Source organism: Mangifera indica, chromosome 10 (assembly GCF_011075055.1).
Source record: "Mangifera indica cultivar Alphonso chromosome 10, CATAS_Mindica_2.1, whole genome shotgun sequence".
Taxonomy (NCBI): Eukaryota; Viridiplantae; Streptophyta; class Magnoliopsida; order Sapindales; family Anacardiaceae; genus Mangifera; species Mangifera indica.
Window position 1 is genome coordinate 14,020,328 of NC_058146.1, and position 21,371 is coordinate 14,041,698.

The window sequence follows — 21,371 nt, forward strand, 5'->3', positions numbered from 1 at the left end:
TGTATTAAAAGTATATATGCATAGTTTTATTGATAAATTAAATTTTAATGTTCAAAATCATTTATCATGGTTGTAATTACTGAATATAAATTTTAATTTTGATGACAAATTGAATGAAAGATAGAATTTAACATTATACAGATTTTACTGTATTATTAGAAAATTTTATCATTACATTAAAATGATACAAAGAAACTATTTATATAAACATTTTTTTTTTTAATTTAGGATTAATATTACGTATACAAATAAATTATACAAACTTTCGTATATAACCAAATATGTTTGCATCTAATTAGATAATTGTGAAATAAGAGAAAAAACAAACAATCATATCACTCAATCACAAACTGTTATTTCAATTTGTACAAAAAAAAATATGTATATTTTGTTTGTTCGTACAGTTTTATTCTTAAATTTAGATGTCACATGATTATTTTGTCACTGAACAATGTAGTGTGTAATTGTAATAAATATAAATTTGAATCTTAATGAAAGATATACTATCATGTGATTGGTCTTATAATAAATACTTAATCACGATGTCATATCATAATTGATACTCAAATTATTAATTATTATAAGTATACATAGTTTTATTATATGTCAATCATACTAATAAAAATTTGAGATTTTGTCTGTAGCTTTCACTAATAATAATATTGACTATTGTGTGATGAACCCAAAATTAAATCATAGGGGGTCAATATTATAATAATATAAATATGTTTTGAATTAAAACAAAAACAAACATTTGTATTAATAAAATATTCATGAACTAATACATTTATAATTGTTTTTTTATGTGATTTCATCTTTTGAAAATATTGTATAATGACTTTATTATTATTACTATCAAATATATCATTTTTTATATATACAATTACACTATCATTCAACTATTGATCACTTATTCTATTTCACAATGGATTTTTCATAAAATTCATTATTAAAAAAAATTCTTTCTACACTAGCAGTGGTAACTAGTAAAATCAATGTTAATTTCATTAAGAAAAAAATTAATGGAACACTTTATCCTTCTTAGTTTCAACTATCACTCTTGCAAGATTTTCAGTCCCATAAATTTGACATTAAAGAATATATTCAAAATGTAAACATCAAATTGAGAATTAAGTGCAATGAGATATAAGTCAAAAAATTCTTCAAGATAAAATTTAATAAGACAAATTAATTTTTTATTATTAAAAGCAACCCAATTTTCATTTAGACATAAACATGCCAAATAAATAAACAACTTCATCTTTACTTTATTAAAATGATTATTCAACTCTTGAAGTTACATAGTTATGACTATATAAAATACATCAATGTGGTAATGATTAGCATTTGTGATACCTTGAATCTTGTGTTGCAATTGCTCTTGGATAAAAATTTGTCATCCATATTTGGAACATCAATGTCATGATTGACACAAAAAGAATAGACTTTGTTAAGTAAAGTCTCTCATCCACTATCTTTTATCACTTATAAAACTTGGTTACACACTTCAATTAAATTCATAGCATTTACAATATCTTGGTCTTTTCTTTGTGTTGTTTGAAAAAGTTCATTTGTAAAGCCAAGTATATCCTTCATCATAAATAGACTAAACACAAAGTAAAATGATTGCATCAATTTCAGTATATTATTTTGCTTAGAATCTTTGCTCAAAGTTTGTCCCATCTTTTGCCACAGTTTCAAGAACATCGATAACAGATGAAAATAACAAAGTTATGCTTATTAATGAACTATAATGCAAGCCCCAACGAGTATCACCGACACGTTTCAAATTTGTCTATTAATTGAGACCTCTTCCACTTGAAAGTTCACCATCAGAAATAACTTCAACAACTTTATAAGCTTGCTTATGTCTAAAAATATCACAAAGTTTTGATAAAGCACAAATAATATTAGTTATAATTGCTACAATATTCAAGAGATCATTAACATTGTCTTGGTTCTTTGCTAAAGCTACAAAAGCCAACTAGAGTTGATGGGCAAAACAATGAATATAATAAGCACATCTACTATGCTTCAAGACTAATGTCTTTAAACCATTGAATTCTCTTCCATATTACTAGCTCTATCATAACTTTGTCCTCGAACTTTAGAAAAATTCAACCCATGCCTAGAAAAAAATAGTTAAGTGTTGTCTTGAGTGAGAGAGCTGTAGTATTGGTAACATGTTCAACACCTAGTAAAAGCTCCACAACAAGCTCATTGTTGTTAACATAACACAAGACAATAACCATTTGTTCCTTTGTAGAGTTATCTTAAGATTCATTAATCAATATAGAGAATAAATAATCTCTTAAATCTCTAAAGATAGCACTTAGAATGTCTTTTTAAATTGTTTGAGATTATCAAGGTAATTCTTGAAAGCAACATCACAGATATCTTCATTATGATTAGTAAGAAATTGTTGAAGCTCAAGAAAATTTCTCAGATTGTTTGAATTGTCATATGCATCATGGGCATAAAATGCTAATGCTTGTCTTAGAAGAAAACGAACACAATCAACTATAGCATTTAAACCAGTTCAATACTCAATTCATCCTTTAAAAAATGTCTGAATATGTTGTTTTTGATTCAATAACAATTCACACATTCTTCAAGCTTAGTTATGAGAAATATTAGCACTTCCAAAGTGAACATTCAATTTTCCCTTTTTTTTGTTTTTCCAATTTGAAACCTTTGGCCAACCAAGTGATCACACCCTTTTTATCGTCAAAGTCTAGCTGAAACAAATGAAACAACAAATTGCCTTGAAAATCTGCCAAAATCTTTAAAAGGAAATACTGTTTTTGATTCAATAACAATTCACACATTCTTCGAGCTTAGTTATGAGAAATATTAGCACTTCCAAAGTGAACATTCAATTTTTTCTTTTTTTTTTTTCCAATTTGAAATCCTTTGGCCAACCAAGTGATCACCACCCTCTTTATTGCCAACATTTGGCTTAAAAAGATGAAACAATAAATTGCCTTGAAAATTTGTCAAAATCTTGAAAAGGAAACTAGCGATCTTTAGGTTGATAAAAACCCCTTTTCACATATAATCTTCTTATTTGATCTCAAATAAGAGGATCATAATAAAAAATTCATGGTCATAAACCTGAATCTATAGGATAATCTTACAAATTGACATCCACTTTTTTATTTGAATCATTAATATTATCCTCTTGTTCAGAAATGAGATCATTGTTGACTTTTTTTTGAAAAATCTTTCCATTCTATTTCAAAATAATAATATATTATAACTTGATAATGAAAATGCAATAAAAATATATTATAAATAAAATAAAAAATTTATTTGTCCTGATGAAACAATAAAATAAAACTCAAATTAAAATGAAATTCACACGAGTAAATACACAAACACGTTAAGCACAAAACTACCACAAATTCATACAAGTCTTTCTTTAAACACCTTATAAACAATTAAGAAACAATAAACAAGTCTTCTTCAAAATAATCACTCGCAAAACTAACCAAACAATCGAACAAACTTCATAAACAATCTATTAATTATAGCAATTTAGGCGCTTATTCATGTAAATCTGGAAAAAGCAATAGTGAATATTTTGGCCAAAGGACTATTTTCCACCCAAGTTTTAATGTAGAGACAAATACATACTCACAGAGTTGAAAAAATTCAAACACTCACTCATGGATTAACATCTGCTAAAATTTTTTGTTAGAAGTAAGGGTAAAACCATCATTTTACCTTTCATATAAAAAAATATATAATTAATCTCATTCCCCCCTCCAAGTTTTGAAAAGTAACATTTCACCTTGACTTCAAACTTTGAAAAAGTGACACTTCACCCCAACAAAACCTTGGTTTTCTTCTCTTTGGCAACGATGACCACACAACAACAAAGACAACACCATTCTCTTCCCTTTTCTCTCTGTTATGACTAACAATGTCTCATAATAGATGAAGATCGATTGATGATGAAAATAGAAGATGAAGCCTTAATTCTTTAATGACGAAAGCATCAGCATGATGAAGCCTCAATTCTCCAGTACTAGCTTTGTTTCTATCGATTGGGCTTCCAATAAAGATGAATCGCACAACTGAAGCTTCATCTGGAGTCAATTTGATGGATCTGAGAATTGGTCCAATCTTCTTCCTCTTTGATTTTCATTGTCGACTGATTTTTGTTTGTTGTGGGACGTCGTTGACCATGGTAAAGAGAGAAAAGAAGAGAATGGTGGCCATCTTCATCACCACACAATTACTGTTGTCGAAGAGAAGAAAACCAATGGTTTGTGGAGGTGAAGTGTCACTTTTTCAAAGTTTGAGGTTGGGGTAACATGTTACTTTTCAAAACTTAAGGGGAAATGAGATTAATAATATATTTTTTTATAAGAATGGTAAAATGATGATTTTACCCTTGCCTATAATAGAACATTCTAACAAATATTTGTCTATGGGTAGGTGTTTAGGTTTTTGAAACCTCATGGATGGATATCTGTCTTTACATTAAAACTTGGGTGGTAAATAGTCCTTTGGCCAATATTATTATACTATGTTCAAAATTTTCAATTTGTATTTGAATGTATAATGAATTTAAGGGACCACCAACTTATCAAAAACTAACTACTTATGCAAACATTTATGGCTCATTATTGAACATATAATAATGAAAAGAATAAACATGAAGCTGGAAATTAATTGGATACTAAATGCAATTAAAATTACATAACTTAGTTGAAATTAATAAGAGGGAAAAATAAATCAAATTAAGATGACATAATAAAACTTAGTCAAAATGGAATATTAAATCAAATTCAAACAAAACTTTAGCAACCCAATATAACCTAAACTCTAATTTAAACAGTCAAATAATCATAATCATAAAAGGGATAAAATTAATACCTGAAAAGAATACCCTAAGAGGGATTAATGATATGAAATAAAGATAGAGCTTGGAGAAGAGTTGATAATGATATGAAATAAAGATGAAGCTTGGAGAAGAGTTGATAATGATATGAAATAAAGATGAAGCTTGGAGAAGAATTGACAATGATATGAAATAATGAGTTTACAATGTTGTGAGTGTGTGAAGAAAAGAATGGATTTTATTTAATAAAATATTAAAATTGAATAGTTAATGTCATGGCATTATTGTAAATATATATAAATTTTCGATTTTTTTTTTAAGTCACGGAGGGTCAATTCACCTTGTTGACCCCAGTTTCCTCCGCATTGAATTTGATCTAAGTTAGAATAATATCTAGTTTGAGAATAGTTTAAACTCAAAAGAATAAGTTTGAGATCAACTCAAAATTGATGATTTGAGGCTCAAGTTTCATTTGAAAATAATTTAATAGTTGATTTAATCTAGATCGACTTGAACTTTAACAAACAAAATGAAAATGTGAAAAATGTTTACATGCGAGGACAAAAGACACTACAAAAAAATACCTCTAAACTTTTATTAGATTTCTAGAAAAATTACACAAGAACTGTCACTCTCATTTCTTATCAGTAAACATCCCTCTTGACAATGATTTCTCCATTCACCCTTGAGGTAAGATATTTACCTTTACTTCTTAGTGAGTTGAAGATAATGAAACAATTACCCAAACAATTGACTCACTTTCCATTTCTTCTGTTCATTTTTTAGTGCCTTTATTCCATCAAAACAATATCACACGAATAATCCCTGAATCGCACTATTTTACTTAAACAAAAAACACACTATTTTGAGAGTTGGTTTTCACATCTTCTCTTAAATCAAATATGCAATGTTTTGATTTGCACTGGAAAACCAATAATCAATAACTCACTTTTCACCATCTAATATATAGAGCAACAATAATTTTCCCTTAACTACAACTCCTTACTTTTTAACTTCAATCACACAACTCTTCCATTAACGCTAATACTCCTATACTCTAAACACATAAACTACATAACACCATCTTCCTTGAACTATAAAATTATATAAACATAATTGTTTCAAAATTCATTTTACTCCTCTCTCTTACTAGCTAACAAGTTAAACTTTTAATATTTTATAATGTAGCAACTGTTTTTTCGAGGGTGATATGTAATTGTTATATGAATTTAGTAAGAATAAAGTACTTGAATGATAGAAAACATTAAGCTAATATTTGTTTCACATGTATAGCAACTTCAAATATTGTCCTTTGTTTTAGGGCCACAAACCTTATATCTGATTGTGCAAATTAATTAAGTCAGTTAATCATAGGAAATATTAATTGCCTGTAGGAAATAAAACAAATCAACCACAAACAAGAACATAGGATTTATGTGGAAAACTTTCCACTGTGGAAGGGAAAAAACCACAAGCCAAATTTTGAATAAAATCTACTATTCAAGAAAAACAGGTACAATCATTCTCAAGTTTCTGTGAACTTGACATCAACAATCAAGAAATGCGTACCCAAATTATTTCCCTAGCCAAAATTCCACAATACTCTGTGATTATGGATCAATACAAGAAAAATAAACCTTCAAATAATTCTTGAAATAAACCCTAGTGATCTTGATAATATCCAGTGATGAATTAAAGACCAAGGAAAAATTTAACATTTTCTATCTTTGATCTACATAAGTAAGAAAAACAAAATCTCTAATAAGTTATTCTTGCTTCGTCTTAGTGTCACTATAAAAAACCTAAAAGAGACATATTTACATATCATTATAATGAGGGCATCAATGTAAATTTATTATTATTGTTTAATAATATGGGTTAGACCTTCAGGCTCATTGAGCCAACAATCTTCCCCTCCAACATATGGAAGAGTATTAGCTCCTTAACATCACTTGGAGCTTTGTCCCGCCATTTTAGTGTAGAATTGGTGTTTGTCCTAGGTCATTATTTTAGTCAACATGTCAACTGGATTTTTATCAATGTGAACTTTTTCAATAAAATCTCTTGATTGTTCACTACTTCACAAATCCAATGGTATCTCACATCAATATGTTTGGTGTGACTATGGTGTGTAACATTCTTGATCAAATCCAAAGCACTTTGACTATTATAATCAACCATATACTCATCTTGATTCAAACCCAACCAATTCCAAAGCATCTTTTTACCTGTTTCACTTACTATTATATACTTAGCTTTAGTGGTAGACAAGACAACACAATGGATAACTTAGACATTTTTTAGGATTGTGTTGAGAAGAAGGGAAAATGTTTGGCAAGGGCGAAAGGTTTGTGGATTTAAGGATGAAATTTGAAACAAATGGTGTAGTGTTTGTGTGTGGTAAAGGACTTATATGGCCAGGATTAATATTTAAGGGGTGTCTAATGTTTGAGTTTGTCTAAGCTATAGAACCAAAACTAACTTCAAGAACAAGATCACTTAACACGGTGGTAGGTAAAAGTAAGTGTTGAAAAAGAATTTACCTATGTAAAAGCAGATTTGAAAAGGTTAAGAAAATTTTTATATGTTTGAAAAGGGAAATATGTCTCATTAAACTTTCCTGATACTGAAATTTAAACTCCCTTAAACTTACTTAAACATTTATAACCTTTGTGAATTAAGCTATAACCTAAAAAGACACATTTTTAGTATGATAATCAAATTTTTGTTTATTGTATGGATGAAGGAAAGGGTAGCAAACACAACTAAACACATTTCGAAATGAATAGTCAGGGAATTTATGAAACAACAATTGATAAGGATTGTTATTTCCTAAGACAAGAGTTGGCATTCTATTTATTAGAAAAATAGTAGTTTGGAAAGACTCCCACTAACAACCTAAAGGCATACTAGCTTGAGATAATAACACTAGTCCCAACTCTACTTTACGCCTATATTTGCGTTCATTCTGTTGGTAAGTATGCGGACATGAAAATCCAAAATTGATCTCATTATCTTGAAAATATGGAACAAGTGTTTTATACTTACCTTCACAATCAATTTGTATGGTTTTAAGTTTTTATTTAAGTGGCTTCCTTACAAACTTATGAAACTGTCTAAAAACATATACTACCTCAACTTTATTTCCTAAGGGAAATAGTTAGATAAACTTGGTATAAACATCTAGAAAGTGCAAATAATATTTAATCCCTCTCCAGATATTATGGAAGTTAGTCCCCACAAATTACTATGAACTAATTCTAAGAATTTTGATACTCTAGTGTTAGAAACAAGAAAATACTATGCTTGTGTTTCCCAAAGTGACAATTCTCATAGAAAAAGAGATCAAACAAATAAAAATTAAGATTCAAAGTTTTAAAACATATTTTATAGTTTTCTCCCATGGATGACTGAATCTTTTATGCCTAACATAATATCAATTTTATTAACTTGTAAAATAACTTGTATGTAATTCAACAATTTTATCAGGATTCAAAACCAAATTTTCATATGCTTTGTTGACAATAAAATTCTCAGTTTTGTCAAAAAACAAATAAAATACATCATTAATTTGAAAATTTACTATATTGTACTTATCAACAAGAAACTACAATTGATATAACCTATTTTTAAGTGTCATTTCTAGCAGCATAATCCTGATATCCTTATCCTCAATAAAGCAACAATCACTTAGGAACTCAACAATGACATTATTATCTTTAGTAAATTTTTATATGCAAGTTTTTAGTTATTCTAGGTACCAATAATACGTTTTTAAGATGTAGAAATCTATTGGAATATGAAGTAGGTAAAAATTTTGAACCTTTATGAGAAATCCTCAAACACTCACCACTTCCCACATGTAGATGTTGATTTCCCACATACATTTCTTTGACAACAAGTTGATCCACCATGAGAGTGACATGTGACATGGTCTAAGACTCCTAAATCCATATACCACATCATGTCTTGGCCTATACAGCTTTTAAACTAGTTCTTGAATTTTGTCCATAGTATTAAGTATAGGACATGCTATTTAATAAAGGTACTTAAGGCAACTAAGGAGTATAGGGTGATGTGTTTACTTACGGAGTGTAAAGGGTGTTTTGCTAATTGTGGTGATATGTTTGTTGTGAGACAAAGCCTGGTGGATTAGGTTGGTTATACTATGAAGAGTGATTTTATGTATTCATTGAAGGTTATTTGGTTGTAAGAGAGTATGTAGGCAAGTATGTTATGCTTGGAACAATATTAGCAATAGAATGTTGCCTTGGGGTAATAAATGGGTTATCTAAGAAAGTGATATCAAATGTGTGATAACACTATAAGATGGCATGCCCTATCTTACCACAAAGTTGACACACAATTTAGGGTTTAAGGTTTTGTAAAAACTATCAAGAAATAAAACGTTAATATTAGCCAAAATGTATGTGTAAAGAGACTATGACTCCACAAACATTTAATAAAAATTTAAAGTTGACCACTTTAGGTTTGAGGTAGAAAGCAAATTTCTTTGACATTTAGAAATAGTAAAATTTGGTTTATTGCACTTTATATGATAAATTTGGACACTAGCATTAGGGTTTATTAATATTTTGATTTTTATATTTTCATTATTTATTAATTATTATAAAATTATGAATCATTACTAACTAGAACGGGTTTACAAAATAGAGCTAATAGAAGTGGACTTTGTATTATTATCCATACTAGTTAGATGAGATTTATAAATAAGGTTGAATTCAGTTTAAGTTATTTGATTGAATTTGGTTCAAATTAATTGAGTTTGAATAGAGGATTTTAACCTTTGTAGTCAATTGATTAAGGGTAGAAAAGGTTACACTTGTATGTAAAATTCCCTTTAAGGTCATTTGACTTATTTAAAAACCCATATATACTATGCATACAAGGTTTTTGTTGCACATGTCATATATCTCACCACTGATTTGATACGCACAACTAATGCAGAAAAATACTATATTACATACAACTCATACCTTTGACAATATATTATACTATATCACATCCAACCATATATAACTATTGTGTGTACTATATATTTCAAAAGTTAATGTAAATAAGATATGTCTTGGAGTGCAAATATTATTTACATGGTATCAAAACCTTTCAAGGCTTAACAACTTTCTTTCTTTTTTGTTTCCACAGTTGACAGTAGGTTAATCAGGAATATAGCAAATTCTTTCACACCTTCTACTCCTCTTCTAAATATAGCTCACCTTTTACCCCTGAACCTAACCTTCTCTAATTACCTATTATGGTAGACTTAACTCTTGCCTTTGTTCATAGAAATCACTTGGCTTACCATATTGACAACAGTCAATCTCCACCACCAAAATTAAATAATGAGACAGAAGTCAATCCCGTCTACACATCATGATTCAACCAAGATCAACTTGTTTTGAGCTGGATAATCAACTTATTCTCTCTGAAATAGTTCTGCCTTAGGTTGTTGGCATTTCCTTAGCAAGGGAGGCTTTAGAAAAACTTACACAAACATATACATCTAGCTCTAGAGAATAGGTGTCACAATTGAAGAATCAAGTGAATAATCTTCGCTAAGACAATGTTCCCATTCTAAAGTATATACAATGGGCTAAAATTTTTTTCAATCAATTGCATGCCCTCAATCATTTAGTAGATGGCAAAGACTTTGTTAATTTGAGATTATCGAGCCTTAGACCAACATATCATCTATTTGTTCGTAATGTTAAGTTGCATCTTACTGTTGTGTCCTTCAATGATCTTTACGGTTTGTTACTAAGTGAAGAATCTTAATTGGTGAAAGACTATGCAATCTAACATCATTCCTTCAACTCAATACACTTCTTGTCAGTCCAATAATATAGATAGAAGTCATGGACGCAATAGGCAAATATCATTATGACAAGTTTATAAGGGTCGATCCTTATCATGCCCATTCAATTTTTCCAATTAGTTTTCAAGTGGCAGTGCTTACCATGATTTTTCGCTCATGTGCTATAATTGTGATGGTGTTGAACATGTTTCAAAACGATGTCCTTCCCCATGCATACAAGATACCCATGTTTCTAATACATTTTTAAACTATAACTCGACCTCACCATGTCTTCCATTGTCTACAAACCATGGGTTATTGATTTCGATGTCACTCATCACTTAACCAATAACATGGAAAATCTAGCCATTAATTCTAAGAATACTAGACTAAAAAACCTTTTTATTAGCAGTAGTAAAACACTTCTAATCACTCATATTGGTTCCAATACATTCTCTCTTAATTCCAAGCCCTATTTTTTTAAAGATATTTTTTATATTTCATTTGCTTGTCAAAATTTACTTTTTGTAAATGCATTTACCCATACTAACTGTGTTTCTCTTGAATTTTTTCTTAACTATTTTTTTATTAAGAATTCAACATTTCGAGCAATCCTATACAAAGGCTTGAGTGACAAGGGGTTATATTCTTTTTCATTAGAGCTGTTTCAATCTTTTTCTAATGGTTACATAGCCTTTTCTTTTGCCTTGTCAGTCTGGCATGTGTGCCTTGGGCATGCCTCAATCCTAACTGGTATACATGTTTTGCAGCACTCTAATATTAATTTTGTCAATAATATCAATATTCGTTGTCATGCTTGTAGCATCAATAAATCCTTTAAATTACTTTTCCAATCCTCTAATTTTAACGATTTTGCTCCTTTAAACTAGTCTTGCACTCTTAAATCATACTAATTTGCCAATGCAATTCTGGGAGTATGATTTTGAAACTACAGTTTACACTATAAATCATCTTCCCACACCACGTCTTGGTTAACTTTCTTTATACCAAAAATTATTTCATGAAAAATCAAATTATGCAGAACCTAAAATCTTTGGTTGTGCTTGTTACCCTTGAATGCGTCCATATACCACGACCAAATTATCTCCTCGTTCCAAATAGTGTGTTTTTTTTGTTATAGTAAATTTTGTAAAGAATATCTTTGTTTTGACACATTTGATAATGAAATCTACTACTCACAACATGTTCTCTTTGGTGAACCAGTATTTCCATTCAAAGGATCAACTGATAGTGGCTATAGAATCAACAACTCAACCATTCCTAATTAAATCAGTCTACCTTCAATTAGTCCTTTTAATTTCCCTTTGCCTATAACAAACACCACACTCTGACGTTGCCCCAAGCCTCTAATCACCATAATCTAAGCCTACCAACATTAGATTTAATTATGGATTTCTCTCAATATTCCTAACATCAATTGCCCAATTCCTCTCCATCACCTCAGCCAACCGAGAAAAATATTCATCTTATGGTTACTAGAGCAAAATCAGGGAACTCAAAACCTAAATCTTTCACCACTGGCATGGTTATACTTGAATCACCAAAGCTTTCAAACACAAAATCTGGCATGATGCAATGAGTAAAGAAATTGAAATTTTTTTATCCCCAAGGCACATAAGACTTGGTCCTTCAAGACGAAGCATTTAATATAGTTGTCAACAAATAGGTGTTTCAAGCTAAGAAAAATCTTGATGGTACTGTTAATCGCTATAAGGCAAAACTTGTTGCAAAAGGGTTTCATCAAGGGCATGGTATCAACTACTTTGACATATTTAGTTTGGTAATTAAGCCATCCATAATCTAACTCATTCTCTCACTTGCAGTATCCATTGGCTAGAATATCATGCAGTTAGATGTTTCCAACACTTTTTTACATGGTTAACTTGATGAAACCATATACATGGTGCAACCTCAAGGCTATGTTAATCCACTAAAACATTATCATGTATGCTGCTTCCACAAGTCTCTTTATGGCCTTAAACAAGAACCAAGGGCATGGTTGTCCTATATTACCACTTTCTTACATCGGCTTTGCTTCATTAGTTCCAAAGTTGATACTTCACTTTACTGCTATAAACAAAGGCACAATATGACATATTGTCTTATCTATGTGGATGATCTTATTCTCACTGGTAGAAATTCCATTTTATCAGTCTCATGTCATCAAGCAGCTTCAACAGAACATTGCTCTTAAAGACCTTCGTTTGTTGAATTATTTTATTGGTGTTGAGGCTAGTTGGTTGTACCATGGGCTTTTGTTATCTCAAGAGAAATACATTAAAGATCTTCTTAGTAAAGCCAACATGAGCATGGCCAAATTTGTTTTTACTCCTTGTTCTACCATCAAATTTGCTCATAAAGATTTTGAAGCCTTCGATGATCCAACATTGTATCGGTAGATGGTTGATAGCTTGCAATGTTTGTGTATCAAAGACCTAAAATTGCCTTCTCTATAAATCCAATGGCATAATACATGCATCGGCCTTGTAAATCTTACAAGCAAGGTGTTAGGTGAATCTTGCATTATTTACATGACATTATCGATCATTGCTTGCTTCTTTGTAAACTAAGCAATTTTGATCTTGTTGGTTATTGTGATGCCAACTGGGGTGACAATCTAGATGACAGAAAAAGTACCACTGGGCTTGCAATTTACTTCAGCTCTAATTTAATTTCATGGAGTTGTTAGAAACAACAAATAGCTGCTTGGTCCTCAACAGAGGTTAAGTATGAGGCAGTTGCAACATGTGCCTTGGAAATTATATGGTTCAAATCTCTTCTTTGTGAAATTGGTTTTCCTATTACATTGGCTCCTATTATTTAGTGTGATAATTTATCAACTACATATCTCACCTTGAATCTTATTTTCCATTCACAGTCTAAACACTTTGAGATGGACTTTCATTTTGTTAGAGATCAAGTCTAACAAGGGCTCCTCAAGTTGTGATATTTTTCCTCCACCAAATTGCAAATGTTCTCACTAAGTCTATGTCCAAAACTAGATTTCAACTCTTAACGGACAAGTTAACAGTTTTTGCAAAAATTTGTAAGGCTTGAGAGAGGGTGATATGCACAACTCATGCAAATAGATATAACACCATATATTCTGCTGTAAATTATATTGTATCACATAAAACTCATAACTTTAACCATATATTATACTGTATCACATCCAACCATATATAGCTCTTATATGTACTATATATTTCAAAAGTTAATGTAAATAAGATATGTCTTAGAACACCAATATTATTTACATGATTTAAAGTTTGTGTAATTAATTGATAAAAAGGTAGTACATTGTTTATTTCTATCTTTTATTGTTTAGCGGATGTAAAGATTTACTTGTATTTGTATCGATAAGGGAGATTTTAGAGATATACATTTAAAGATTTTTTGTCCTACAATTTATTTGTGAAATAGATTATGAATTCGTTTAATTGTATAAGTATTATTGTGATTAAAGAGGATTAGAATCTAACAATAGAAAAATTGAACATGAATTTCATTGATTTTTTATAAAATTTTTACCATATGCGATTTGCATCCCGTACATGTCGTCATACATGATGCAAGTCGAAGCTATTTGATGGATTTCTTCTTATTTTCGGTGGAATGAAAAGATTGACATTTTCTATATTGAACAATTGACCACATAAATATTATTCATGCATGTGCCCTAATATGAGATGAGAGAAACAATAATTTATTTATATAAATTAAAATAATATTTTATAATTAAGTAATATGATTTTTTTATTTCAAAATTGTTAAATCAGATTTTACGCAGAATGTATACATGAATATGATTGTATAATTAATTTGTATATATTTCTCAATAATAATTTAAAATAAAATAAAAATTATCTATAGCTTATTTATATAAATTGAAGTGATTTTTTATAATTAGATAATATAATTATTTATTTTATTTTTCACTATATAATCATTAAATTTGATACTATCACATAACATATATATGAATATAACTATATAATTAATTTACATATATAAAGATGAACCCATTGAAAACACCATATATAATATTATCTCAAAAGGTGGTTACTTTTCATGTTTGTAGGTAAAGTTGGAAAATAGCTTATCGAAAAGTGAAAGTTGAAATTGTTCTTTTGTGTACGTTTTTATCATATTACTAAAAAAAAATATGATAAAAAATATTTAATTAACACATGCACTGACATTTAATTAACACAAACTAAAAAAATAAAAAATATTTAAAATATATAATTTTTTCCAATCCACAATATTTTTTTATTTATTCTTTTTTATTTCTCATTTCCCGTTAGTATTTCTGCGTCTTCTTCTCCTTCTCGTAAGCATTTCTTTAAATTTAGATTTATTATCATTTGATTCGATATTATAACGAGTAATATTATATATATATATATATATATATATATATTTTAAATATATAAAATAAATATATAAATAATATGTTATTATATAAAGTATTATTTTATTTTTAATTTAAAATCACCTAATTATATAATAACATATTATTTATATACTTATTTTGTGTACTCAAAATATGTACACATATTTTTGTTGTTTAATAAGTATCCAATCACGATGATACATTATTATTGATACTCAAATTAGTGTTCGTTATAAGTATGCATAGTTTATTATATGTTAAATCTGACAAAATTTGATACGATTTGTTAACCTGATACTATACACCATGAAAAAATTGGGTTAACGTTATGATTTTCAACATGAAAAATAGTTTGAGTTAGATTCGGGTTGAGTTCCATAAAATCAGATCGTGTTCAAAGTGATATGAAGTGAACCCGAATTCACTTAAACTAATCTGAAAATTTTAAATAAAATATTACATAACATCATAACAATAAAAAATCTCCAATATTTTTATTTTCTTAATTTGATAGAAAAAATATCAATCCACAAAATCTTTATTTTCTAATTCGAATCAACAAAAAAATCAATATTGTATTACCAAATACTAAATTTGCATTACCCAAAGACATTCATTTTAATTTAATAACTTTTTTTTGGTAGACTTGTAAAAAAAATATTTGTAGTTTTTTTTTTGAAATTATTACATTAGATGTGTCATATTCATATACATTGACTTCTTTTTATATTTATGATAATCACATTCATCAAATGGATTGAAATTAAATTTCTTAAATATTTGACAATTAATCATTAAATTCATTGGGTATCAATCGTATAATTTCGAAGTTGAAGTTATAGACTTATTTAGGGTTTCTATTATGATATTTTGTTATTTTATCCCTACAGTTGATTATATAAAAAGACAATACGCAAACTATTAATATTAATTTGAAATAAAATAATTTTATTTTGATAAAATATCAATTTGTGTATTATTTTGTAACAAATCATGTTATTCTTTGAAATTTGACAAAGTGTATTGTTTCATAATAAATCATTCATCGTATATAATATTTTGACACGACTTTACTTGTTACATATTTTGGGTTAATTAGACTTAAGTCAACTAAAAAATATTTCAATACAGTTTTAGGTTAAAAAATTTTTAACATGATTCTATTTCAAATCGGGTTAAGGTTTAGGCTCTTTGATACGAAGCCTGAATTGATATGATATGAACACAACTCAATGACATGAATTATCAAGTTTATTATATACTAACAATATTAATTAAGGTATGAGATTATATTTGTAACTTCCAATAATAAAAATATTGACTATTGTGTAGAATTGAATTTAATCTAAATTAAATTTGAACAAATTCTAATTCAATGTCAGCTTAAGATTAATGAATTCAAATTCAAATTGCATTTAAATATAATATAATATTTGAGTCAATCTAAATCAACTCAGCTTAAATGGATCACCTGAAACTTGATTTGATTATCACATTTTGCATAATGTCAAAGACTAATAAAATATTATTAGTTTGTGGACAGATATTCATTAGACATTTCTTGGTCAATTTGGGAGGAGATGACTTGCGCCGTCTTTCCACTATCTTTTTAATAACAATATTATTATTAAAATGCAACATCCAACAGCTACAAGATAAAACTCCGGGTAATCAATTCTGAATATTTAAAATAATATATTATATTTGATTAAATAATTTTTAAATTAATAATTAAATTAAATTTATATAATATAATAATATATTATATAAGTATTTAATTAATATTAAAATTGGATGTATATAATAGACTTAATAATTCATGTTATTAGATCATATTTATGTCGTGTCAGTTTAAGTTTTAAATTGAAAACTTTGCTCTCCAACTCAATTTGAAACAAAATCGTATCAAAATTTTTCAATCTTAAATTGACTCCAAATATTTACAGGTTAACCTGACCTGACCCAAATTAACCTAAACTATGTAAAAAGTAAAGTCATATCAAAACACAATATGTAACTACATAATTTATTACGAAATAATACATTTTATCAAATGTCAAAGAATCACTCAATTTATTACAAAATAACACACAAAAATACATTTTGACATGAAACGATATTTTGTCAAAACAAAAATACTCTATTTTAAGTTAAAACTAATAATTTACTTATTGTCTCTTTATATGGTCAATTGTAGGGATACAAATAGAATATTATAATTAAGTATTCAAATAAGTCTATAATTTCAACTTTAAAATAATGTAATTGTAATTTCAACGTCAAAATAATATTTAAGAAATTTATTTTTTATTATATATGATGAATGTAAGTGTTACAAATATTAATATCATTAATAAGTAAATAAATATAATACACCAAATATAATAAGTTTAATTTAGTAGTATCTATAACAAACCAAAGAAAAAAAACTACAAATAGTTTTTACAAATTATTAAATTAGAATGAATGTCTCTAGTAGAATGATGATAAGATTTTGGCAAAAGCCCTAAGAGTAACTCCAAGTAGATATTCAAAATTTATCAAAAAAATAATAAACATCTAGCTAACCTATACAATATTTCAAGAATTAATGAATGAGTGATGCAGATTTGATGTTTAGTGATGCAATATCAATTTCTTTATTGATTTGAATTAGAAAATATTTAAACTCTTTCTGTCAAATAAAGAAAATAAATAGTATTGGAGACTTTTTCATGATATCATGTTATGCAATAATTAGTTCAAAATATTTGGGTTAGTTCGGATTAACTCGAGTTGGCCTTGTATCAATCTGAACTTGATTCAACTTTTTAAGGGTCAACAATAACCTAATTTGAACTATTATTCATGTAAAAAAATCATAACACTAATCTAATTATTTTCGTATCGTGTTGTATCGGGGTTAATAGATCACATCAAATTTTGTCAATTCTAACATATTATTTCTCGTAACTCTAGGATATATTTGATTTAAGTAATATTTTTTCACAAAAATAAAAGATTACCATACTAAAAGATTAATGCATAAATTACTATTATATTTAATGAAAATTAATAAATATAAATAATTATTGTATATAACTGAGTATAGTAAAAGAATACTAAAATATATAATATTAATTATTTTAATAACTCAAAATAAGTATATTTTTATTTTAATTTTATCCTAAAATATTAATAAATAATTATCAAAATTATAATTAATTTTTTAATTTTTAATATATAACGTGAATGTGCTAATAAGATTTATTCACGGTCAAACCAAAAGAAAAGTACATTATGTGAACCATACGCAGCCTATATATACAAGACAAGAACCCATGAACAAAACGCCCATGCATAATATCTACAATGAAAAATTTTACAAATACTCCGAAACTTTCATTGTTTTCTATAATTCTCATTCTCTTTTCATCTTTTTCATGGCGAGCAACTTCTGATTCTGTCCATGAAAACTTCCTCCATTGTCTTTTCAACCATTCTCAGCCTTCCCATCCAATCTCCCCCGCCATTTTCATCCCACAAAATACCTCCTTCTCCTCCATATTGCAATCCTACATTCGGAATCTCCGTTTCAACTCAACTTCAACTCCCAAACCTTTCCTTATCATCACTGCATTGCATGAATCCCACGTCCAGGTTGCGGTTATTTGTGCCCGGAAACATGGCCTGCAGATGAAAATCAGAAGCGGCGGCCATGACTACGAGGGCTTATCTTATGTCTCCCAAGCCCCTTTCTTCGTCCTTGACATGTTTAATCTTCGCGCTGTTGATGTCGACATTGAAAACAACACTGCCTGGGTTCAGGCGGGGGCGATTCTTGGAGAAGTTTATTATAAAATTGCGGAGAAAAGTAAAACTCATGGCTTCCCGGCCGGGATTTGTCCCACAGTAGGTGTTGGTGGACACATGAGCGGCGGAGGATATGGTAACATGATGAGAAAATACGGGCTCACTGTCGATAATATCGTCGATGCAAGGCTTGTTGATGCTAATGGAAGGCTTCTGGATAGAAAATCCATGGGGGAAGATTTGTTTTGGGCTATCAGAGGAGGAGGAGGAGCCAGTTTCGGAGCCATTATTGCTTATAAAATCAATCTTGTTCCAGTTCCAGAAACAGTGACTTCGTTTCTGGTTAGAAGAACTTTAGAATCACACAATCTAACTGAGATTGTGGATCAATGGCAACATGTCGCGTACAAACTTCCTAAAGAGCTCTTCGTCCGACTCACATTAGACGTGGTTAATAAGACAGTCAGGGGAAACTTCTGGGGTTTTTATCTCGGTGGCTCTGAGAAACTTCTTTCAATCATGGAAAAGGGCTTTCCTCAACTGGGGTTAACTCAGTCTGACTGCCTCGAATCAAGCTGGCTTGAATCAGTTGTTTTCTGGAGAGGTTTTCCCTCCGGAACATCAACAAATGTTTTACTAAATCGTGCGCCGGCGCTGAGTTTCCTGAAGAGAAAGTCGGATTATGTGAGGAAGCCGATTCCTAAAGACGGCCTGGAAGGAATATGGAAGAAAATGATTGAACTAGAGACGCCAATGCTGACATTCAATCCTTACGGGGGTCGAATGGAGGAGATTGCCGCGACGGCGACGCCATTTCCGCATAGAGCTGGAAACTTATGGAAGATTCAGTACTTAGTGGACTGGAATGAATCGGGGACTGAGGCGGCAAACTTTTATTTGGGGTTGATTCGAGAGCTTTATAACCGCATGACTCCATTTGTGTCCAAGAATCCGAGGCAGGCGTTTCTGAATTATAGAGATATTGATTTGGGGATCAATCACAATGGAAATGGGAGCTACTTGGAAGGAAGAGTTCATGGAATCAAGTATTTCAAGGGTAATTTCGAGCGGTTGGTGAAGATTAAGACTAAGGTTGATCCTGATAACTTCTTCAGGAATGAACAAAGCATTCCAGTTCTTCCACTCTAGTTTAATATTAACTATTCCAGGTATAATATGAGTATCAATAAAATCATGAGCCCTCAAGAGTTAAGTATTCAATTATATAGAATTTCATACTTTACATACTTGAAGTAATTTAAGTTAGGTTATTTAAATAACCTTTACTTATATAAGTGTGTAAGGTATTAGAATTAAGGTGATTTATGTTTAAAAGGATAAAAAAATTCATTAGGATTCATGATGTAATTTTTGGCCATAAGGGTATTTTAGACATTTCATATTCCTAGGGTTAGCTTAATGGATTTTGTGTGTTGAATATATGAGAAATGATGAATTGATGAAAGAATTTGCATTAAGGGTAAGTATGTAATTTTATCCATAAGGGCAAAAGTGTCATTGAATGTGATGTAAGTTAATTTTTGCTTAATTATGTAAATGATATGTGGAATAGCCCTTATATTAAGCTTATATTGTATATTTGAAATTAATTTAATACATGAGAAAATAATATGATGTTTGATAAGGAGTAAAGAAATAAGTGAAAATAATGAATGAGCATATTTCATATTATGGTTATATATGCATACATAAGGAATCATAACATATGCATGAACAAATGCTGAGTTTGAGTGTGTTAGAACTTTAAACTGCAACTCATGGTGTTTCATTGAGCTACATCTTAACAAAAAGTCCATAGACAATTATATTATTCACAGTTATGCATATCCTCATTCATCATTATATTAAGTGCCAAATCAATATGCCATGAACCACGTGCTCTTTTCAATAAGTTGTCCAATTGCACTCTTATTAAGGTTCATGTATATTCGTTCACAGCAAGAAAAAACATCCAATACAAAAGCTTTCCATTCGCAAAATCCTATTAATAATAAAGGACAATCAACCGGTGAAATTTCATCAGAATTCATAGGCACAAAAACTACAAGTATGTCCAGCATTTCCTCATTAATTCCAAAAACACTGAACCATTCAAGATGCTCCAACATAAAATTGTTATATAAAAAATTTAAAAAAAAATTACTTGGAAGCTGTAACTAGGAGCAATAGAGCAGCCACTTATCAAATGAGAAACGAGGGAGACTTAGTGAAGAATGGGATTGCAACTTGGGCCTAAGAATTCTTGGAAGCGACAGAATTGGAAGAATGGGATTTGCTGAATAGGTTAGGGTTTGGAAATTGAGTTTTTGGCCTTGTTTATATTTTGAAAAAGAAAAACTTAGTAAGGGTGGCCTAATGAAACAAATAAGGGTGGGTCTTCATTAAAATTTTCAAAAGAAAAATTGGAGTTAAGGGTGGGCCTAGGCCTTTCCTAAGATGGGATAATGGAAAAAAATAAGTGAAAGATAGAAGAATAA

General features: G+C 29.2%; 1 protein-coding gene across 1 annotated transcript; it reads left to right on the forward strand.

Moving 5' to 3' along the window:
* The first annotated feature begins 18,432 nt into the window (after nt 1-18,432).
* Nucleotides 18,433-20,077, forward strand: LOC123227414 (berberine bridge enzyme-like 8). Its single transcript, XM_044652204.1, has one exon. It carries the CDS (start codon nt 18,433-18,435, stop codon nt 20,020-20,022), a length of 1,590 nt encoding a protein of 529 aa, XP_044508139.1. The 3' UTR covers nt 20,023-20,077.
* Nucleotides 20,078-21,371: the final 1,294 nt, after the last annotated feature.

Coding starts and splice junctions, on each gene's coding strand:
- LOC123227414 (XM_044652204.1), top strand. CDS start 18,433: ATGAAAAATTTTACAAATACTCCGAAACTTTCATTGTTTTCTATAATT.